The following is a 24,486-nucleotide window of genomic DNA, read 5'->3' on the forward strand; positions in this document are numbered from 1 at the left end:
GGTCTCCAGCTTGCAGCGCAACCGAGATACAAACAGAACATCGCTGCAAGAACTCAGGGCCTGTCTGACTCCCCCTCCCCTGAAGACTCAAAGAGGGACCATCTTTTTGGCAAGCAGGCCTGTTGAGTATGGGTGATTTCTTGGTTCAGCTGGAAGCATCTCTCCAGAAGGGGGCCCGTTTTGCGAAATGAGAATAAGCCCTTTCCTTCCGCAGTGAGATCTTCCCTCACGTCGGGGCTTCTCAGTGGTGGCACTGATGTCGTTTTGGACCAGATAATTCTTTCTTGGAGGGACTTCCCCGTGCCTCATACAGTATTTCATGACATCCCTGGCCTCGACCCACTAGATGCAGATAGCCCCCTTCCCTCCAGTTGTGACAACCAAAAATATCTGTAGACGTATCAGATGTCCCCTGGGGTGGGACAGTTGCCCTAGATTGAGAATCACTCCTTTCAGTGAATCTCTGTAAAGTCCTAGGGGTTAAGGTACCTTTTGGGTTCCCTGATTCCTCCACGTGTCCCCAATCCCTGGGATGGAGATGCTGGTATCACTCGGCCCAGGGACTTCAGTGCAATGCCAGTAACTGTGGATGGAGCACCTACTGTGTGCCAGGCACCACTTGGGGTGGGGGCCTGGGGATAAGTCTGAGAGATGCTGTTATTCTCTTCTGTGAGTTTCTGGACTTGTGGAAGAGCACGTAGTTGTCAAATAATCCCAGAAATAAACAGATGATGACACAGTATGACTAATGATGACACAGTATGACTAATGATGACACAGTATGACTAAGAGCTTGGGAGGAAAAGAAGAGGCGGTTTCTAGGGTCACCCCCTCTAGGGCCCATCTCCTCCTCCTCGTGTGTCAGCCCCGCCCCATCTGTCCCACAGGAGGGGGCACGCGGTGGGGCCGCCGGGACTGGCCAGCACCTCCGTCTGCAGGTTCACAGGCGGGAAGATGGTAGGATGGAGATCTGACCACGGTGTGGGGGTGTCTCCAGTGTTCACCATTCCGGATGTCGCTTTAGGCCCTCAGAGGGGACTCTGGGGCAGCCACCATGGCCGGCTTGTCCAGAGGCCCTTGGAGATCTGGAATGGGCGCTGGTTGTGGCTTTGGAGAACTTTCCTTCTCCGAACAAATGCAGGAAACTCAAGATTCAGCATCGTAGAGTTGTCTCTGGCAAGTTGGTTTCTAGCCATAGTGAGTGGGAACAACGGCTCCAAAGGCTGCATGGCAGTTAAAATACAGTTTCCACTGCCTTCCCTTTCCCTAAAGAGTGAAAATAGGACATAATACTTTCTAACAACTCATCTTTATCAAGGGCCTCCTAGTATGTGCTACTTGTTTTGGTTGCATGTGTAAACACATCTCAGGCATTGTCTCACTGGATACTGTTTTAAGGAGCCTAATGTGACCCCAGTAATTATGAAAACCATTGAAATGTCTGGATCTCTAAGAAATTAGAAAAAGGAGGGAATGGCTGAGCATGGGGGCTCATGACTGTAATCTCAGTGCTTTGGGAGGCGAAGGCGGGAGGATGGTCTGAGCTCAGGAGTTCAGGACCAGTCTGGGTGACATAGTGAGACCCTGTCTGTACAAAAAAAAAAAAAAAAAAAAAAAAAAAAAATGGAATTAGCCAGGCATGGTGTGCATGCCTGTAGTCTTAGCTACTTGGAAGGCTGAGGCAGGAGGATCGCCTGAGCCCAGGAGGTTGAGACTGCAGTGAGCTGTGATCGCATCCCTGCAGCGATCTCTAAACAGAGAGAAAAGAAACAGTATCAAGGAAAAGGAGCTGACCTGTCTGTCTTGGGGAGTCCAGGCTGTTTGGGGGGATCAAAGTCATATATTCTCCAGCCCCTGATGTCCATGTGATGGAAATAACACTGACATTTGTTTTATACTGTGTTGTTCAACCACAGCAAGGCCCATCTTTTGCCTACGTGAGTAACTGAGAGTGTTTTCCTGGTGTGTAGGGGAGGCACGGAGTGAATTTAGATCTGCATGATCCTGTTGCACCCACCAAGTCCCGTAGCTGGTGGTAGAAATGGGGTAGGCCCTGGAGTTTCACAACTCAAACAAGTAAATGCACCAAGATACCATCCTGTGGGTGTCTGATGCCAGGGCAGGGTGTCAGGGTGCATTTACCACCCACTGGACTCCTATTGGAATCCCCAGAGTTGCGCTTCAGCCTGAAATGGATTTCTCCAGTTCAGAATGAACCCCTGCACCCTTCAAGGCATCCACTCCTGGTACCCCTGACTGGAACAACCTAGACAGAGACGTCTGTCCCATCTGGCTGAGTGTCTTAGGACTGTCAGGCACCAAAGCTTCCCTGGCTCCATGGACAGTCAATGGCACAGCTGTGGCATGCCTCCCTCTTCTCTCCCCGCCATCATCCCTAAGTTTCTTCCCCCAGCCCTGTCCCTGGTGCACCAGTGTGTCCCTGTGCATGCGTGTGCAGTGCGTGTCTGTCTCTTGCATGCTGGTTGCTTGACTCAAGCCTCCAGAAATCGTCTTGGAGGTTGCGATGCACTAGCTTTGGTGGCGCGGTAAGGCCCCAGCTACGCAACGCATAACCTGGTCCTGCTTGGACCTGTGCGTATGAACTCATCTCTAACGCAGAGCTTGGGGGGCTGACATGTGGGTCCCAGCCTAGAAGAAACCCACAGGTGTCTTCCTCGGCTCCCAAAAAGATCATTGAATCCATCTTAGTTAGACCCCGGGTGACAGTGTTGCAGATCAGAAGGAGAAGTACAGTTCTTATTTGGGATCTGCTCTAGTGTGACCTTGGCCGAGTCAGTTAACTTCTCGGGGCTAGGGTTTCGTCATCTATGAAATGAAGGGTTTGCACCAGGTCCCCCCATTTAAAGCTGTCTTGCCAGGACGTTTCAACCTTACCTGCTAGAATCCCCATTCTAGAAAGGGAGTCTTTTTCAGAGACCATGGAGACCCCGAGTTTATGTGAACGAAAGTGATTCCTTTAGTCATCTTCCCACCAACAAAGAAACACCCACGACGCTCCTCGTAAATTTCCACCGGTCTCAGCTGTGGTGATTCCACTTGTGGCTGAGATTTTAATGCCAATGAGGCTTTTGCTTCATCTTTCTCTGGGAGCTACAAAAAGGAGGATGTGTGGACAAATAAAAACAGAAACAAATAGCAGCTTCCTACTTTGTCCTGTAGACCAGGTACCCTGACGCCTTCCTGGCATGCAGAGGAGCAAGGAGGAAGCCATGCCCATCGTTGTCCCCTCTAGACACTTTCCCAGCTCCTGTCCAGCCCAGCCCTGCTGCCTGGAAAAATAAGGAAGGGAAGGCAGGAGGGAGATCAAGGAGAAAAACTCCCAGAATCCAGGGCCTGGAGGCTTCAGGGCCCATCTGCAGCCGCTGTGTTTTAGGGCTAGGCCAAGAGCAGCTCCTTTGCTTTCCCAGCTTAACTTACCACATTGGCCCTTTCCTGCCATGATTAATCACGTGACCGCATTTGTGCACATAGCCAGCGGGCTATGTACAGTCTCAGCTGCCTTTAACCCGATGAATGGAGCTCAGGCAATCTGCTTTGAAGCTTTATTCTGCAGTCTGCTAAGAGGATTCCTGGTGGGTTTTGTGCATTCCTTACTTGTCTTCTGTAGGAGACTTCAGAAAACCAGTCCTGAGAAAGGAAAAATTGCAGCTTAAAAAAATTGCACTAAAATAATCAGAAGGAGGATTGTAGTAGTTTAACTTGAAGAAGACTGCTTGTTAAACATCGACAGCAGCACAACTGCCATGAACAGTGGGGCAGGTGGTGCACTGCACAACTCTGTGGGGCACCATTCATCATGATGTAAATGACATCACCGGCATTGTACAAGGCAGTGGCTTTGAGTGGCAGTGATGTTGTAGAGATGAGCAGGCCCTAGTCTTGAAAAAAAGTGACCTTCCTAAGGAGCAGATGTCCTAGCTGTGAGAGAGCCCAGACAGTTGCTTCTTGCCTTCTGAAATCCTCCTGTAAATCTGGACATTAGCATCGGGGTCTAAGAGGAGGTAGGAGATAGGAGAGAACCTGTGGGTTAAGGGCAGAGTTTTGTGACAACATCCATCCAAGGTAGAACTGTCAGGACCTAGGTTGCTTTCTCCAATAACTAGATGTGAATGAATTTTAGGGAGAGCTGGAAAAGCAGCTTCTACAAGCAAACCCGATTCTGGAGGCTTTCGGCAACGCCAAAACAGTCAAGAACGACAACTCCTCACGATTCGTAAGTAGCAAAGCCACGCGGGTTTTCCAGAAAAGGTTTGGTGTCATTTCCTGCCTGGGCTGCAGAGTGTTTGTGTGCGGAGGTGGGAGGGGCATCTGACCCTGGAGAGATGGGCTGTACCTTACAATCTTGCAAGAGCTCCTGCCTCTCACACTCTCATTCATTCATTCATTTACTGTTCACTCAACAAATACTGGTCAGGTGCGGTGGCTCACACCTGTAATCCCAGCACTTCGGGAGGCTGAGATGGGAGGATCACTTGAGCCCAGGGGTTCTAGACCAGCCTAGGCAACAAAGTGAGACCCCTATCTCCATTATTAAAATTTTAAAAATTATTTATTGAGCACGTGGTATGTGCTAGACCCTTACATCCAATACCATTTTATGTAGCAAAACATGAATTGAGTGCCAACTATGTACCAGGCACGTACCTTCTCCAAGAAATATTTAGTAAGTACCTACTCTGTGCAATTATTCTGGTAGGCACTTTTACATGTACCACCATTCTCTTTGTTTGTTTCTCATTTGCTGTTTTTATTAAGTGCCTGCTGTGTACCAGGCACTGAGCGAGGCTCACAGGATTGTGATGAATAGTTCAGGTATGGTTCCAGCCTTCATGAAGCTGGTTCTTCCAATTGAAGAACAGACAGTGAGTGAGGCAGGGGGTACTACCTTCCCACGCACACTCCCCCAGGCTCCAAAGCAAAAGGTTTTTGCCTGAGCCCAACAGGGGCAGGAGAACTCTGAAAGTGGGTGATTGATGTTATGTAGACAAAAATGGTTTCATTGTACAAAAGAAGCTGTTGCCTCTCTGTAGGAGGGTCAGGAAGATATTTCAGGGAGAAAAGATGAAAGAAAAATTGCCTCTGCGTTCCAGGAGTAGGGGGTCTCTGAACTGTCGCTCACTGGGATGGGGTCCCGTGAAAGACTTTGCAGAAAGCTGTGCTCTACTGAGCATATTCACATGGTGGTCCCTGACCCTGCGATCCCCAAGGCCCATTTTAGTAACAAACAATTACACGATGTCTCCTTTCCTTGCCCAAAATTAGAATCATAGATAGTATCACCTCCTACACGGATTAGATGAATACACGTCAGCGTAATACCCTAACTGTAATGTGAAGAAGAAATAACATAAGACAATTCATTTAAAAAGGGTGCATTTCAGGCCCAACGAGGTGGCTCATGCCTGTAGTCCCAGTACTTTGGGAGACTGAGATGGGCAGATCACTTGAGCTCAAGAGTTTGAGACCAGCCTGGGCAACATGGAGAAACCCCATCTCTACAAAAATAAAGAAAGAAAGAAATAAAATAAAGTGCGTTTCAGCATATCAGTGCTTGGGCCAGGCCACACCAACAGAAGACACAGTAAGACACAGACACTTCGGTCTATCCACTGCGACAGCTACAAATACAAGGAAAAGGGTCAAGTTCAGGCACTGATGATGTTGGGATGGGATTTTCCAGAATGGCAACTGACTCTCAGTGAAGCACTGAACCAAAAGCAATCTTCTCTAGAGTCACACAGATGGGATATTCTTATATTACAACAACATGTTAAACACTTTTTAATGCTTTTATTTAAAAGCATAAAAATCTAGGCTGGGCACAGAGTGGCTCACACCTGTAACTTTGGGAGCACTTTGGGAGGCTGAGGTGGGAAGATCACCTGAGGTCAGGAGTTTGAGACCAGCCTGGCCAACATGGTGAAACCCTGTCTCTATTAAAAATGCAAAACTTAGCTAGGCGTGGTGACACACCCCTGTATTCCCAGCTATTTGGGAGGCTGAGGTGGGAGAATCACTTGAACCTGAGGAGATGGAGGTTGCAGCGAGCCAAAGTCACACCACTGCACTCTAACCTGGGTGACAGAGTGAGACTCCGTCTCAAAAAAAAAAAATAAATAAAAGAAAAAAGCATAAAAATCTAAAGGCATAAAGGTTAGGTTCTAAGTCTAGCTAATTACAAACAGATTTTTACCTCCATGAGTGTCAGGTGAGACATTGCAAGAGTCATAAGGGATATAGACAAGGATTGGCGTCAGAGACTCTCCTGGTCATTGCAGGACTCCCAAAATATCCTTGGCCCCACTGTTCACTAACAACAGTGGCCCCCGCCATCATGTGACAAGCCAAATAATCTCTTCCACTGATTTCCAAAATCTCCATAGCAGATGTGCCGCCTCCACTGAGAAGCACTGTGTTTGCGTGTTACAATTCAGTGCAATGTTTCTAGCCCCGTCATAAATGGAAGTATAAGTACAAGACAAATCCCTAAAAACATCCTCCCCTCACTGGTGTCCCTGCCATCTTGAGAAGGAGAGTGAAGAAAGGCGCCTGGGCCTTGCCTGTGACCAGCCAGCTCTCCCTGGCTCCATTTGGGATATGGTCATCCCAAGTCACTCTACCGCATGTTTCCCGATGAGGAAAGTTTAAAGGTTTTGTCAAGGACTGAGCAAGCCTAGGGGATCGTGTCCACACACGCCAACACTTCCCACCACATTATGTCATGGTGAAGGAAATGGATGAAATCCTGTCTCGCCTATTGAGGAAACAGGAAAAGGGTTGATGCCAACAGATGGAGGATTGGATTCCATCCTTGGTTTCATGGCTTAGCTGAGGCAGGTAGATAGGGCCATCTTTGGAGATACTTGTTGAGCCTCTAGGGCCAGGGACATGACCCATTCCTGCCTAAAGGACATCCTACACAGGGCCTGCTTGGGCATTGTGGCCAATGCTACTCACCTGTCCCAAAGAGAAGGTTTCATCCATAGTTGGATGATGTGGGTGCAGCTTGTTCTGAAGCAAGGTGGGGTTTGGGGAGGGAGTCCTTTCCAGCCCCTGAATATGGAAAAACCTTCCTTCTGCTTAGGGCTCTACCTCTCAGGAGCAATGTCATGTTGGACAGTCACTTGATCTCTCTTAGTCTTAGTTTTCCCAGCTTTACAATGGGGATAGTGGGCTGGGTGTGGTAGTTTACTCCTGTAATCCCAGCACTTTGGGAGGCTGAGATGGGAGGATCGCTTGAGTGCAGGAATCTGAGACCAACCTGGGCAACACAGTGAGATCCTATCTGTACAAAAATTTTTTAAAAATTAGTTGGGTATGGTGGTGCATGCCTGTAGTCCTAGCTACTTGGGAGGCTGACGTCATGGGGAAAAGGGGATTGCTTGAGCCCAGGAGTTCAAGGTTACAGTGAGCTATGATTTCACCCCCGCACTCCAGCCTGGGTGACAGAGCAAGACCTTGTCTCCAATAAATAAATAATTTTTTTAAAAAATGGGGATAGCCAGCTGGGCGCGGTGGGTCACGCCTGTAATCCCAGCACTTTGGGAGACCAAGGCGGGCGGATCACGAGGTCAGGAGATCGAGACCATCCTGGCTAATGCGGTGAAACCCTGTCTCTACCACAAATACAAAAATAGCCGGGCGTGCTGGGTGCCTGTAGTCCCAGCTACTCGGGAGGCTGAGGCAGGAGAATGGCGTGAACCCGGAGGCGGAGCTTGCATTGAGCTGAGATCACGCCACTGCACTCCAGCCTGGGCAATAGAGCGAGACTCCATCTCAAAAAAAAAAAAAAAAAAAAAAAAATGAGGATAGCCATGATGGACTATGGTCATTGCAAGAGCCAAATGAAATTGATCTGTGAACATGTTTTACACGTTCTGTTGCTGTCAGGCCTGGGGTGGTCTCAGCTCAGCAGATGTTGGTTCTGCCTGATGAGTTGACCTGTGGGGTTCTGAATGTTCGCAAGAATGCCCCCCACCCCCCCATCCTCTGTAACATCTCCCTCCTGCTTGCCCACAGCATGGGGTTAAAGGCTGAAGTTGGGCAGCAAAGCCTGAACTGTGTTTTCCTGTTGGCAGGGCAAATTCATCCGCATCAACTTCGACGTCACAGGTTACATCGTGGGAGCCAACATTGAGACCTGTATCCTTTCCCTGAGGCTGGGCCAAACGGGCACCCCTGACCCCTACCAACCTCCAGCCCAGAGGCTGGGAGAGTCCAGGAGCCACCCCTGTCTTTCCAGCCTCTTAGGTTTCTTCCAGAACAAATCTCCCCTTAACAGCAGGCATTGTGGTGCAGTGGTTATACATGTGTGGACCGGACCCCTGGTTTGAACCCCAAAGAAGCAGCCTAGCCTGCATGTGATGCTCGAATGACCTGTCCCTTAGCTGACTGACCTTGGGCTGGTTACTCCACCTGTCTGTGCCTCATCAGCAAAATGGGGATGATAACGAATGGTACCTGCCTCATAGAAATGTGAGAATAGTGTGAGTGAACTGATATAAAGCTCTAGGCACCATGCAAGGTGCAGAGTAAGGGCTGCCTACATAGTGTCTCTTGTATGATCTTCACTTCATTCTTACTCAGCCACCGTCCGAGGCCAAATTCTCGACCTGTTATCCTTTTAGAGACTTGGTCTGTGATGGGCTCCACTTCTTAGGTAGGAAATTAATGAAAACAGAGTTTACCCAGAAGAACGCTGATGTCGCAAGGAACGAGTAGAGTGTCTCTTTCGTGAATCTGAGTGGTGAAGTGGAGCCAAGTTAGAAATATCTGGACGTGGGGGAACAACCAGGTCTAGAGTTTAGTGACTGATCAGCCTCAGGAGCTTTGCAGGCGGCCCTCGGGCTCAAGGGTGTGGTGTGTTCACAGCTTCCTGCGGACCACGTGCTTGGCAATGAATAGGGCCTGGGGGGCGACTTAGCGTCTTTCTGCCCCTGAGGTCTGCTGGCAGCACCTCGTGGTCCCATTTGTCCACGTTATATGCCCTGGATAAGGGGGTGGGTTGTGGAGTGGCCTCCTCTCCACTGTACTTGTCTAAGCTGCGGGGATTTGGGAAAACCACTGAAGCTCTCTCAGTTTTGCCTCAGTAAAATGGGGGTGATCGCACCTACTTTGTGGAGCTGGTGCAGTGATTAAATGAAATAATATGCATAATAGTATGCACAGCCCCTAGTATGGGGCGGGGCCCAAAGTGAGCATCTCATAGGTGGTGGCTATTGTGTTACTGTTAACGTTTTGTATGTTTCTACTTTAATCTGCCCAAACCAGCCAGGATTCCTGTCCTGCAGCTGGGAGGGCTGCCAGGCTTCGGTCAGTGCCCTTTTGTCCTGCAGCCTTGCACACACCTCTCAGCAGTTCATTTCCTGTGTTTAGAGTGATCCCCAGGCATAGCGCTGTCCTTCAGGCCTCAGCCTTCCTTTTAGATCAGTGGTTCTGAAAGTATGTTTCCCAAACCAGCAGCATCAGCATCACTTGGGAGCTCTTTAGAAACACACATCTCAGCCGGGCATGGTGGCTTAAGCCTGTAATCCCAGCACTTTGGGAGGCCGAGGCGGGCAGATCACTTGAGATCAGGAGTTCGAGACCAGCCTGGCCAATACGGTGAAACCCTGTCTCTACTAAAAATACAAAATTAGCCAGGCGTGGTGGCATGCACCTGTAGTCCCAGCTACTAAGGAGGCTGAGGCAGAGGAATTGCTTGAAGCTGGGAGGCAGAGGTTGCAGTGAGACAAGATTGTACCACTGCACTCCAGCCTGGGTGACAGAGCAAGACTCTGGCTCAAACATATATGTATGTGTGTTCCTGTGTGTGTGTATACGTGTGTATATATTGTGTACAATACGTGTATACACGTGTGTGTATACGTACGTATACACACACACACATATATATATATGAAATGCACACCTTAGGCCCTGCCCCAGGTCTGCTGAATCACATGTTGGAGGGTGGAGCCCAGCAAGCTGGGTTTGAATAAGCCCTCTAGGAATTTTGACACACCATGAGAAAGTCTGAGAATCACTGCTTTCCAGCTAGGACATGGGCTGTGGTAGCCCAGGCACTGCTAGCTGGGTTTAGGACTTGAAGAAGACAAGGTCTGCTCATCCAGCCCCATCATCCCGCAGCATCACACTTACTGCTGTGGAAATCGACCCAGTACAGTAGCCCAGCCTCCTAGTTGTCCTTTTCCATCACCCCAGACCCTGGGATCTCCATGCCACCCTCACCTGCCTTCCCCTCTGCTGTCCCTCCTGCCACCCTCCATGGCAGAGCAGCTCTCCTGAAATTAATTAGTATAGCATGTTTATGGTCTCTCTCCCCTCCGTCCCATGAGACTCCACTCTTGGAACAGAGGGCATGGAAGACCGCTTTGCCACTTGCTAGCTGTATCATCTTGAGAAAGGACCTCCCTTCTCTGAACCTCAGTTTCCCCTTCATGAAAACACCAATAATAGTTGCACTTACTTCCTAGCATACTGTGTGAGGCTTCAGTGAGACAATTTATATCCATCATTTCACATAGGAATGAATCATAAATCATAGAGGGTGTCATTATTTGCATTCTGTAATGTCTGAAGACAGCTCACTTTAAAGAAGATTTGCTGGTGATGGCTGTTAGGGGAACATCTCATTACCATCTTCCTGGGGTCTTTCTATGCTTTGTCTTTTCACTCTATTCCCCTCCCTTCTTTCTGCATCTGAGGTCTGCTGGCAGCACCTAGTGGTTCTATTTGTCTGTAGGGGTGATGGTCAAAGTTAGACATTACCGATCCCTGGGGCAGAACTGGAAAGTCATCCCGTGTGAATTGGGTATGATAGAGATGGATGTGGAAGACCAGAAGAACACTCGCAGTATCCCCAGAATCCCTAACTCCCTCCAAACCAGATCTGCTGGAAAAATCACGGGCAATTCGCCAAGCCAGAGACGAGAGGACGTTCCACATCTTTTACTACATGATTGCTGGAGCCAAGGAGAAGATGAAAAGTAAGTGACTAGCAATGACGTGTGATTGGAAGGCTTGAGCCTTCCCTTTCATCAGAATCCGAGGTTAAGGGATTGGCTATTAAAACAGTCTCAGATCCTGCCAGAAAGGACCATGTCTGTGAGTGACAGATGAGCAGTTCTTCATCTCCTCCCAGTGAGTGAGTGTGGCTTTTGTTCAGTCATTCTCATTTACTGACCGCCTACTATGTAACATAGTAGCCATCAACTCCAATTAGACATTAGATCATTAATGATTCATGTATAATTAGACCAGAGAGCATCAAGTCCAACTAGACACAATCGGTGCCTTCAAGGAAAGGGAGAAAGACATTTACTTTACTTGCCAATTTATAAAACTTGCAAGTATAAAAGATACATTCTGGTTTTATAAGGAATTTGCAGGGCCAGCGGGGCTAAGCACTTTTCATTATACATGTTTTGCCAGTGACTTTGTAGAACAGGGGTCAAAACTTTTTCTGTAAAAGGCCAGATAATAAATCTTTAGGCTTTGCAGGCCACACAGCTTCTGTCACAGATATTCAACTCTGCACTGTAATGCAAAAGCAGCCACAGGCAACACATATACCAATGAGCACAGGCAACAGATAAACCGAGGTGTGCAGGCAACACGTAAACCAATGAGCACAGGCAACACATAAACCGAAGTATGCAGGCAACACGTAAACCAATGAGCACAGGCAACACATAAACCAGTGAGTGCAGATGCGTCACTGTGTTACAATAAAACTTTATTTACAAAAACAGGCAGTGTGCAGAAGTTTGCCGACCTCTATTGTAGGGAAAAATGTTTTTTATGTAAATACAATACACTGTACAACAGACTCCAGTAGGAAGTTATGAGTTCAGTTCTGGACATGCAGTTGTTTACTACTAAAAATATATACAAATCACATAGCTTAAAAAAGGAATGGATCAGTCACTACCTGTCCGTAGTAGAGTCTACATATTTGTAATAAGTTTTAAGTCTGAAATTTTATGGGAATAATACAGACTTTGCTTCCCATCTCTTTTGTGGCCCGAGTGTAGTTATTTTGGTTAAGACAGTTACCAAAAGGATCTGTGTGAGCTCAGAACTTCGCTGTGTTGGAGTGTATTACAGAGCTCAGCTACGGGGGTGGCGTTTTCCATTATTTAAATTTCCAGGGTGGAGCGCAGTGGTTCATGCCTGTAATCCCACACTTTGGGAGGCAGAGGCGGGTGGATTACCTAAGGTCAGGAGTTTGAGACCAGCTTGGCCAAGATAGTGAAACCCTGTCTCCCCAAAAATACAAAAATTAGCCAGGTGTGGTGACTGGCGCCTGTAATCCCAGCTACTCGGGAGGCTGAGGCAGGAGAATCGCTTGAACCTAGAAGGTGGAGCTTGCAGTGAGCTGAGATTGCAACACTGCACTCCAGCCTGGGTGACAGAGTCAGACTCTGTCTCAAAAAAATAAAAATAAGTTTCCTTAATGGCTGGCTTTCTGGAACATAGGATATGAGGTGGAGCACTTTTTGGTAAAGGGGGTATGCTGAATGTATGTTATATACCAGCAAACATGGTACATTAGCAGTTACAGTGCAGGACCCTGTGGAATGGGCCAGGGAAAAATATTGACATTCCTCTTCCTTTTATTTGGCACCAAAGAAAACAGTTTGGTTGTCTGGTAACTTGGGTTCCAGTTTTGTGCTTTGCCTCTGGTCTTCCAGAAATGGGCAAGTATAGGACTCACAGCTAAATTCCCGGGGGCCCTTTGTATTCTAGATGATAGAACTGGAAAGATGTTGGGCTTGTAGACAGAACCAAATATTCCTAAAAGCATGCAAACTCGGGATAATGAAGTCTTGGCAAAGACCTCAATCCTCGTGACTTGAATCAGGCATTTCAAGTTAATCCAAAAGTTTGAGTTAACTGGTGTCTTGGGTCAATTTAACCTCGAGTTTATCAAGCAGCTTCCAAGTGACTTGACCCATAAAAGGCCTTTATTTTAAAAGAAAAATATCTTGCTGACGTCTTTCCAAAAGTATAACCAAATCCAACCTAATTAACGATTGATCTGGAAGAGGATCTTTGATGTATTGGAGGGTATAATAAAAGCAAATGATGCAGGAGAAAGAAAGGCAATTATAAAGCTGAGGGTCGGGGAGAAGCCGAACAACAACAAAGGAAATGTAATCATAGGATACAGTTTTACAGAGAATATCTAATTAATGTCATAATATAAACAGGGAGTTGGCAAACTGTTTTCACTAAAGGATCAGTAGTAAACGTTTTAGACTTTAAGGACCAGATGGCCTCTGTTGCAACTACTAGCTCTGTTGCCTAGTGAGAAAGCAGCCGTGAGAAATAAACAAGGACATCAGAGCGGCTGTGTTGCAATAAAACTTTATTTACACAAACAACAGGGGACCGGATTTGCCAATCCATGATATAAGCCTTATGTATTAATTCAACTAAAAATAGCTGGAGGTGGCTGGGCACGGTGGCTCACACCTGTAATCCCAGCACTTTGGGAAGCTGAGGCGGGTGGATCACCTGATGTCAGGAGTTTGAGACTAGCCTAGCCAACATGGTGAAATCCCATCTCTACTAAAAATACAGCAAATTAGCTAGGTGTGTTGGTGGGTGCCTGTAATCCCAGCTACTCGAGAGGCAGGAGAATTGCTTAAACCCGGGAGGCAGAGGTTGCAGTGAGCCAAGATCGCACCACTGCACTCCAGCCTGGGCAACAAGAGTGAAACTCCCTCTCAAAAAAAAAAAAAAAAAAAAAAAAAAGGCTGGGAGAAAGGAAAGGTAGTATAAGAAAGCTACATGTTTGCCTGCCATAGCAGGAAGTTACTAGATATTATCTAAACTTGACATATATCCAGAAATCACCTGTTACAGTGACTGTGCTTTACCTCTGGTCTTCCAATAGGCCAAAATCGCCTATTTTGGCACCGAGGACTGGTTTCCTGGAAGAAAATTTTTCCACAGATTGGGTGGGCGGGGTGGCAGGGATGGTTTCGGGATGATTCAAGTGTATTACATTTACTGTGCACTTTATTATTACATTGTAATATGTAATGAAATAATTATACTACTCGCCATAACATAGAATCATTGGGAGCTTGTTTTCCTGTGGTCTCATCGAGGGGTGATGGGGGACAGTGACAGATTATCAGGCATTATAGTCTTATAAGGAGCACACAGGCGCGGTTCTCGATAGGGTTTGCGCTCCTAGAGAATCTAATGCTGCCGCTGATCTGATGGGAAACCGAGCTCAGGCAGTGATGCAAGCGATGGGCAGCGGCTGTAAATACGGATGACGCTTCACTCGCTCACCTGCTGCTCACCTCCTGCTGCGTGGCCCAGTTCCTAACATGGACCGGTACTGGTCTGTGGCCTGTGGGTTGGGGAACCCTTGGCCTATTATATATAATACATAATGGTATATACATTATAATAGGTTAGTATATATAGCAAGCCTATTCTACAGAGAGATAGTGATAACCGCCAGAAAAAAAGCAGCTAAAAGAGCTAAAAAGCAGGTATTATGGAGTAAGGTAGGAGTTGGAGAAGGGATGTGACTGGCGAATGCTATTTTTCATTATAAACCTTTAGTAGTCATTGATTTTTAAAACTCATGTGCCTGTTTGAATTTGATAAAAATTTCATAAATAGATGAACAAGGCCAGGTGTGGTGGCTCACGTCTGTAATCCCAGAACTTTGAGAGGTCGAGATGGGTGGATCACCTGAGGTCAGGAGTTCAAGACTAGTGTGGTCAACATGGTGAAACCCCATCTCTACTAAAAACACAAAAATTAGCCAGGCATGGTGGCGGGCGCCTGTAATCCCAGCTACTCGGGAGGTTGAGGCAGGAGAATCGCTTGAATCTGGGAGGAGGAGGTTGCAGTGAACTGAGATCACACCAGTGCACTCCAGCCTGGACGACAGAGTAAGACTCCATCTCAAAAGAAAAAAAAAAAAAATGAGTAAAGGTCAATCTAACTCGTCTGGCAGCTTTGTCTCTGAAGGCAGGGTGCCTCTGGACAATTGAGGTAAAGGCATCCCTTCCTCCAGGTAGATGCAACTTCATGCCAGGGATTCTGGCTTAGCAAGCAGAACCAAGGCTGGATATCAGCTGCAGTCACTGGAGCAGTGCACAACCTGCACCACTGTGCAAGGCTAGCAGTGGTTGGTATGGTTGTCTACATGATGATGCATGAGGATTTTAAACGGTCCAAGCCTTGAGAAAGGGAAAGGAATTATGATGGCCCAGACCCTTGACCAGATCTCCATCTCATGTTGAAATTAGAAGCGTGTCTTGTTGACCCTGAGCCCTCTTCCTCTCCTTCTAGGTGACTTGCTTTTGGAGGGCTTCAACAACTACACCTTCCTCTCCAATGGCTTTGTGCCCATCCCAGCAGCCCAGGATGATGAGATGTTCCAGGAAACCTTGGAGGCCATGGCGATCATGGGTTTCAGCGAGGAGGAGCAGCTATGTAAGCCTCACACCTTGAATCTGGAGGGTAGCCTGCCTGGGTACCAGTAGAACCTGTTAAGAATTCTTCTCTGGTCAGGACAGATTTCTGCTCTCTGAATTCCCCACTTTCCATTAAAAAAGAAAAAAAGGAGGAAAATGAATTTCATTCTAGGTGGTTTGTTTGTGTTTTGTGTTGTAGAAAAGTGGCTGTATAACTAGGACTCTTTTAGTTGCAAGTAACCCAAGCTGGCTTAAACCAAAGGGAAAGTGACTAACTCACAATGTTGAAAAGTGCAGAGAGGTTGGGCGCAGTGGCTCAGGCCTGTAAACTCAGCGCTTTGGGAGGCCAAGGTGGGCAGATCACTTTAGGTCAGGAGTTCAAGACCAACCTGGTCAATATGGTGAAACCCTGTCTCTACTAAAAATACAAAAAAATTAGCCAGGGATGGTGGTGCACACTTGTAGTCCTAGCTACTCGGGAGGCTGAGGTGGGAGGATTGCTTGAACCCAGAAGGCAGAGATTGCAGTGACCCAAAATCATGCCACTCCACTCCAGCTTAGAAGATGGAGCTAGACTCCATCTCAAAAAAAAAAAAAAAAAAAAAAAAAAGTTCAGGAATTCAAGCTTCAGGTATAGTGAGATCTAGTTGCTCAAAAGATGTTTCTAGAACCTAATTTGTCTTCTATCTCTCTCTTGACTACATTGTCTCTCTATAGGATGCAGTTTGTTGACAGCGACATGGCTGGGTTCCAGCCCTTAAATTCTTTGAGTTTATGTCTAAAGAACAGAGTAGATTCCCGGCTTAACTTCCTGAACGGAGTGTCATTGACTCTGACTGGTTGATATGCACATTCCTGAGCTATGCAACATAGGCAGGGTTGTGGAAAGCACAGGGTGGTTTCATTACGGTCCCTAAGAATGGATTCTTGGAGCTGAAGATAGAGATGTTGGCTTCATCAGGAACATGTGGGAGGGGGAGTGATCGAGGCAGTGGTTTTACTCAGGCTCTTCCTGGAGGGGTTGCTCTGGTGATCGATTGATATTGATCAAAATCACCCAACCAATGGCCAAGAAACATACTGGGTCTTGAGAACAGGACAGCTCAGAAAGAAATACTTGTTCAGGACACTGTGTTTTCAGAAACACTTTTCCTTCTGGGTTAGATATGCCTCAGTGTTCAAGGTTAATCTCTTTTGGGAATACCAGGACAGAATTGTGGAAAGTTTCCCCTCCTTCCCACGCCTACGCCCGTTTGGAGCCCCAGAATAGCACTGAGGTTGCTGAAATGCTACATTTGGGGAGGGGCAGCTCCTCCGAAGATAACTTGGGGCCTAGAAAAACAAGACTCTATGGGTCAGTTGACAAATGGGTGGTGTGTGTGGGTCTCGGCCAGGGTCCCACATCAGAATCTAGTGCTGATAGCTTCCTTGTCTGAATGACATAGGCTCTCCAAGAATGATTCATTTTATTTAGGATGGGTCAGTTTTGCTTCTGATCTTGCTTTTAAATAACAATGAACAATGGTTAAGTATTTGCTGTGTGCCAGACATTTACTAAATCCTTTTTTCTTAATGTACTAGACTGTTCAGTATAGTTTTATTTAAATAATAAAAAGCTGGAACAGGCTGGGCACAGTGGCTCATGCCTGTAATCCCAGCATTTTGAGACACTGAGGCAGGAGGATTGCTTGAGCCCAGGAGTTCGAAACCAGCCTGGACAACATAGTGAGACTCTGTCTCTACAAAAAAATAAAGAAAACAGAAAAAAAAACTGGAACAAACTAAAATAGGTTGATTGATACAGAGTTTATTAAATTATCGTCTATTCTTGTGAAAGAAAACAATGAGATCATTTAAATTGTGTTTTGGCACCGGGCGCGGTGGGTCACGCCTGTAATCCCAGCACTTTGGGAGGCCGAGACAGGCGGATCACGAGGTCAGGAGATTGAGACCATCCTGGCTAACACGGTGAAACCCCGTCTCTACTGAAAATACAAAAAAACTAGCCGTGCAGAGTGGCGGGCGCCTGTAGTCCCAGCTACTCAGGAGGCTGGAGCAGGAGAATGGCATGAACCCGGGAGGCAGAGCTTGCAGTGAGCTGAGATCATGCCACCGCACTCCAGCCTGGGCGACTGAGCAAGACTCCGTCTCAAATAATAATAATAATAATAATAATAATAATAATAATAAATAAATTGTGTTTTGTTGGGCATGGTGGCTCACGCCTGTAATTCCAGCACTTTGAGAGGCCAAGGCAGGCAGATCACTTGAGGTCGAGTTCGAGACCAACCTGGGCAACATGGCAAGACTCTTTCTCTACAAATAATACAAAAAATTAACCGGGTGTGGTGGTGCACATCTGTAGTCCCAGCTGCTTGGGGGACTGAGGCAGGAAGATCACTTGAGCCCAGGAGGTCAAAGCTGCAGTGAGCTGAGCTAACGCCACTCTGTCACCTAGGCTGGAGTACAGTGGCGCAATCTCAGCTCCCTGCACCCTCTGCTTTGCAGGCTCAAGCAGTCCTCCCACCTCAGCCTCTCAAGTCATGGAGACTATAGGCATGTGCTACCATGCCTGGCTAATTTTTGATTTTAGGGTTTTTGTTTTGTTTTGTTTGAGATGGAGGCTCGCTATCGTCACCCAGGCTGGAGTGCGGTGGCACGAACTCAGCTCACTGCAACCTCTGCCTCCTGGGTTCAGGCAATTCTCCTGGCTCAGCCTCCTGAGTAGCTGGGATTACAGGAGCCCACCACCATGCCTGCTAATTTTTTGTGTATTTTTATTGGAGACTGGGTCTCATCATGTTGGCCAGGCTGGTTTTAAACTCCTGACCTCAGATGATCCACCCGGCTTGGCCTCCCAAAGTGCTGGGATTGCAGGCATCAGCCACCGTGCCTGACCTGGGGTTTTTTTGGTTTGGTTGGGTTTCGTTGGGTTTCGTTTTTGGAGGGGTGAGTAGAGACAAGGCTTCACCATGTTATCCAGTATTCTCTAGTCTTGAACTCCTGGGCTCAATCAGCCCGCCTTGGCCTCCCAAAGTGCTGGGATTACAGGCGTGAGCCATCATGCCCAGCCCCCAGTGTTCTCAGTGTACATTGGCACTTGCCAATTTCCCCTTTAACCACAGAGACCAGACCCCAGGCCCAGCACCTTCAGCAGGCCAAAGAATCTAGCTAGAATTTGGTAATACTGTTTTCCTTGTAGTTATATTTATAATTGCCATCTATTTATGGCAAGTGAAGATTATTTTTCACTTAAGATAGAGAAAGTTTTCTATTAAAATAAATGTAAGGAGAGAGAAGGAGGTAAATTTAAAGAAAATGGTTAAGCAAATAATGGAGCAGATGGTACACAGAGCAAGCATTCAGATGACGGCATGCGAATAACCAACTCTCATGGGAACCACCTTAGTCCCAAATGTACACCAACCCCATTTATAAACCAAGAGCTACTTCCAAACCCTCCATTAAGGGGCCTATGGAGAAGTGGGTGGGTCAGGTTCCAGGCTGGAGCTTCTCGAGGCTCCAGGTGACTAGGGGAGACCAGGATTTTCCCCACCACATTGGGTTCTACAGCCTTGAACTCCCGGGCTCAAGATATCCTCATGCACCACCATGCCTGGCTTTTTTTTTTTTTTTTTTTTTTTTTTTTTTGAGATGGAGTCTCACTCTCTCGCCCAGGCTAGAGTGCAGTGGCTTGATCTTGGCTCACTGCAAGCTCCGCCTCCCAGGTTCACGCCATTCTCCCACCTCAGCCTCCGAGTAGCTGGGACTGCAGGTGCCCACCACCACGCCCGGCTAATTTTGTTTTTGTATTTTTAATAGAGACGGGGTTTCACCGTGTTAACCAGGATGGTATCAATCTCCTGACCTTGTGATCTGCCCACCTCAGCCTCCCAAAGTGCTGGGATTACAGGTGTGAGCCACCATGCCCAGCCCATGCCTGGCTAATTTTTTAATTTTTTGTAGAGGCAGGAACATAGACCAGCTATGTTGTCCAGGCTGGTCTTGAACTCCTAGTCTCAAGCAATCCCCCTGCCTCAGCCTCCCAAATCCTTGGGATTACAGCCATGAGCCACCATGCCTGGCCTGGTTAAACTGTTTCTAACATATTAGAAAAAACACCTAATTTTTAAGATGAAAAATAAAATCACCTAAATCGTCCATCCTGTGTACCCCTGGTGGTACACATGTCTGGTGTTGGAAAGCCCTGTTTCCTATTCCTCAGCAAGAAGAGAGGTGTAAGGCCACTGTATAAAATGAGCACAAACTTGATGTCTTAAAACAACAGGAATTTATTCTCTCCCAGTTCTGGAGGCCAGGGTTCTGAAATCAAGGTGTTGGCAGGAGCCGGGCATAATGGCTCATGCCTCTAATCCCAGCACTTTGGGAGGCTGAGGTGAGAGGATCATTTGAGGCCAGGGGTTCAAGACCAGTCTGGGCAATATAGCAAGACCCCTTGTCTACTAAAAATTTAAAAAAAAATTTTTTTTTTTTAAGAGATGTTTTCCTTCTGGAGGCCCTGAGGGAGATCTGTTCCTTGCCTCTGCCCTGGCTTCTGGTGGCTCGGGCTGTTCCTGGCTTTTCCTTGGCTTGTCTCACTCCAGTCTCTGCCTCCTCCTTCATGTGGCATTCTACTTTGTGGATCTTCTCTTCTGTCCATCATAAAGACACTTGACATTAAATGTAGGGCCCACCAGGTTAATCCGAGATGACCTCATTTTGAGATCTTTTACTTGATTCCATCTGCAAAGACCTTTTATTTCCAAATTAGGCCACATTCAGGCTGGACACGGTGGCTCATGCCTGTAATCCCAGCTCTCAGGGAGGCAGAGGCAGGAGGAGAGCTTGAGCCCAGGAGTTCGAGACCTGCCTGGGTAATATAGTGAGACCCTGTTCCCCACAAAAAGGAAAAAAAAATAAGTGTTACTCCCACAAATTAGGCCATATTCACAGGTTCCAGGTGGATATATTTTAGAAGGACCAACATTCAACCTAATATAGGTGGCTTCTGCTCTTTACCCCCTACTGGCCTACTGGGCCAGGCCCTGGCTCAGCATCTTATAGGACCTAAACTTCATGAAGTGGATTCTACTGTTACCATCTCCATTTTGCAGATAGAGAAACTGAGGCTCATGGGACTTATTGAGATGCATGTAGAGTCTCTATCCTCTATCCATTCATGATTCATCCATCCATCCATCCTCTATTCATCCATCTATCCTCAACTCATCCTTCCATCACTCATCCATCCATCACCCATCCATCCATCCATCCATCCATCCATCCATCTACCCATCTACCCACCCATCCATTCATCCTTGAACTCATCCTCTATACATTTATTCATCATTCATCCCCCCTCCATCTGCCATCCATCCATCTCCCTCCCTACGTGTATCTGGACTCTGAACTAGGCTTTGGAAATTCAAAGATGATGAGATTTATAAGAAGCGAAGCTGGGATTTGAACACAGGACTGTATAACTGCAGACTGTGTGCTTTCACCAGTGCACCAGGATGCCGCCAGCCGTCACCGCCCTTGCTGTGTTGTGTCTCTTCACTGGTTTACTTCTTTGCTGTCTGCTAACTCTGCCCCCAAGGTTCATCTCTTATGGCCTGGGAGTGGTGGCGTTCTTTTGTCATTTCTGGAATTACATTAACTATACCAGAAAGTGCAAACCATTGGTTCCTGAACCCACAGGACAGATCGGCCACTATGACCTTCAAAACTTTTAAAAATTGGTTCCTAAAGTTTAAATATGGGTAGGCCGGGCACTGTGGCCTATAATCCCAGCACTATGGGAGGCCAAGGCACATGGATCACTTGAAGTCAGGAGTTTGAGACCAGTCTGGCCAACATGGTGAAACCCCATCTCTACTAAAAATAGAAAAATTAGCCGGGTGTGGTGGCACATGCCTGTAATCCCAGCTATTCTGGAGGCTGAGGCAGGAGAATTCCCCTGAACCCGGGAAGTGCGGAGGTTGCAGTGAGCCGAGACTGCACCAATGCACTCCAACCTGGGTGACAGAGCAAGACTGTCTCAAAAGGAAAAAAAAAAAAACCATGGGTAGACTTCACATAAAAACTCTGGCTTTCCATGATCTGGAAAAATCAGAAGTTCTAGCAATACTGGGCTATGACGGAGTAGCTGCTGGCCCCTTCAGGTGGGTTTGTGGCCTCCTTGGGTCCCCACAGTCCTCCTTAGTTGGCTTTGTTCATGTAGACCAGTGGTTCTCTCCAGAGATGAGTTTGCCTCCCAGGGGACGTTTAGTAGTGTCTGACGACATCTGTGGTTGTCACAACTCTGGTGGAGTAACCACCACTGACATCTAGTGGTTCAAGATCAGGGATGCCACTAAACTTCCCATGATGCCCAGGACAGCTCCCTGCAATAGAGAATTATCTGGCCCCGAATTTCTGCAGTGACAAGATTGAGAAACCCTGAGTTGGCCGGCTCACCTGGGCTGTGCAGGCATTTCAGCAATCTTTACTTTAAACTTACACTTTTAAAACTGTGAGTACAACTCTTCATAGTTTACAAAGCCTCTTTCATAGATGTTATGGTTAAAAAGAAGTGTCTTTCCAAGTCCTGTCAACAGCAGCTTCATTCACTTTGGGTGGAAGTCTTTCTGCCTTAGTGAGTGGGAGCAAATGGGTGGGTGGTCAGCAGCTGGGTCCTTTCGCTGAGCTGGGCCAAGGACTCCATGGTGTGAGAATAGCTGTTGTTATGGTCCTTGTGATGTCTGGTTTGGCCTGAGGAACCAGAGAAGTCTGGGATCTCTAGGCTTTGTTCCTGGAACACAGTGACTGATTTGAAGCCAGAACTCTGGGTGATTTGTACCTGAGTTAAGCTAAGACAAGAATGTGCATTAATCATCATCCATTCTCCATCCATCCATCTATCCATTCATCTATTCATCCATCCATCTACCATCCATCCATCTGTCATCCATCTATCATCCGTCCATCCATCCATTCATCCATCCATCTATCATCCATCCATCAATCCTCTATCCATTCCTCCATCCATCATCCATCATCCATCAATTCTCTATCCGTCTATCCATCGTCCATCCATCCATTCTCTGTCCATTCCATCTATCCATCCATCCTCTATCCATGCATTATTCATCCATCAATCCATCCTGTATTCATCCATCTATCCTCTACTCATCCATCCATCATTCACCCATTCATCTACCTACCCATCCATTCATCCATCCATTCATCCATGAACCCATCCTCTATCCATTTATTCATTCATTAATTCATCCATCCATCCACCTTCCACCTACCATCCATCCATCTCTCTCCCTCACTACCATGTGTATCAGGACCCTGGACTAGGCTTTGGAAATTCAAAGATGATAAGGGCAGGCCCCCCACTCTCCAGAAACTCGCGGTCTTGTGGGGATTTCAGACATAGAAACTATTTTAACAGTAACATGTGCTAAGTATGGAGTCAGAGAGGTTCCAAGTATCTTGGGAACACAGCGTTTTTGTTTGGAGACACCTGGACAACTAGTAAAAACAAATGTATATATTCTTCATCCCAACATGGGCATCTTGTACACTCAGCAGAGTATGTAAGAAGTACAGGGTTTTTATTTCAAAAAGCCTTTTACCGACGTAGATTTACATGTAGAAAATTGTGTATGCCATAGCGTGCAGTGCAAAGAATTATCATAAACTGAACACGTCTGTGTAACTAGAATCCATTTTAAATAAGAGAATGCCACCAGCCCCGCAGAAGCGCCCACATGCACCTTCTCGGAGCTTCCCTCAATTAAGCATAATCAATATCCTGACTTCTAACAACATCGATTAGTTTTGCCTCTTCTTGGATGGACTGTCAATATATGGATTTAGGCAGTACATTCTTGTTTCCATCTGTCCTCTTTTGTTCAGTGTTTGTGTCTGGAAGATACGTCAGGGGTATTTTTGTTTTAGAGACAGGATCTCCCTACATTGCCCAGGCTGTCTCAAACTCCTGGCCTCAAACAATTCTCCCACCTCAGCCTCCCAAAGTGCTGTGGTCGCAGGCATGAGTCACTATGCTGGCCCCAATACATCAGTTTTGTTTTTTGGTAGTTGTAACTCATTCATTCTCACTGTTCTGTGGCAGGGGTTCCTAGTGCATTTTCTGTAAAGGGTCAGATAGTAAATTCTTTAGCCTTTATAGGCCAGACGATCTCTGTTGCAACTCTTTAACTCTGCCATTGTAGCATGCAAATAGTTATAAACAGTAGGTAAATGAATGAGTATAGCTGTGTTCCAATAATACTTTATTTATAATAGTAAACAGTGGGCCAGATTTGGTCCATGGGCTATAATTTGCCAGTCCCTGCTGTGTGGTATTCCATTGTAATGCAAGGTTTTAAGCAACCATATGAAAATATTGAGCTCAGAATTTAGTTTCTTCAGAGGAAAGATGTAGGCTGGCTCTGGGTCCCCAGTGGCTTTAGGCTCCAAAACTCCAGGGTACCTTGGCATTGACCTTTGTGTCTGCTCTGCTCTTCTCTCCCCACCTCAGCCATATTGAAGGTGGTATCATCAGTCCTACAGCTTGGAAATATCGTCTTCAAGAAGGAAAGAAACACAGACCAGGCGTCCATGCCAGATAACACAGGTACTTGCCACCTTTTACCAATAACCAATGACTTTGGGGTTGTGGGGGGTGGGGAGGGTAACATTTAACCATTGGTTGTTTTTCAAGGTGAAAGTATCTGGGATTTTAACAACAGTTGGACTAGGTTCTTATCACTCATTTTTCTTTTTGCAAACTTTTCACTGCTCAAGACCCTATGTGGAAAGTTTTTGAATCAGAGTGCAGGGATAAAAAAAAAAAACAACAAAAAAAACTAATAGTTTTATTTATTTGTTCTTTTTTTAAAATACAAAATTTTACAAGTTTTAATAGAGATGAGGTCTCACTGTGTTGTCCAGGCTGATCTTGAACTCCTGAGCCCAAGTGATCCTCCCACCTTGGCCTCCCAAAATGCTGGGATTACAG

General features: G+C 46.7%; 1 protein-coding gene across 3 annotated transcripts in view; it reads left to right on the forward strand.

Moving 5' to 3' along the window:
- The window catches only part of MYH11 (myosin heavy chain 11), a 152,697-nt gene that overhangs the window by 66,990 nt on the left and 61,221 nt on the right, over window positions 1-24,486 (forward strand). For all 3 annotated transcript variants that reach the window (XM_050774054.1, XM_050774056.1, XM_050774055.1), the window contains exons 6-10: window positions 4,142-4,234; window positions 8,100-8,163; window positions 10,911-11,009; window positions 15,349-15,492; window positions 24,007-24,102. In XM_050774054.1, coding sequence (XP_050630011.1) covers window positions 4,142-4,234; window positions 8,100-8,163; window positions 10,911-11,009; window positions 15,349-15,492; window positions 24,007-24,102 — 496 coding nt within the window. The remainder of the gene's footprint in view (window positions 1-4,141; window positions 4,235-8,099; window positions 8,164-10,910; window positions 11,010-15,348; window positions 15,493-24,006; window positions 24,103-24,486) is intronic.

The sequence above is a fragment of the Macaca thibetana genome, chromosome 20 (assembly GCF_024542745.1).
Source record: "Macaca thibetana thibetana isolate TM-01 chromosome 20, ASM2454274v1, whole genome shotgun sequence".
In the NCBI taxonomy this organism is placed as follows: Eukaryota; Metazoa; Chordata; class Mammalia; order Primates; family Cercopithecidae; genus Macaca; species Macaca thibetana.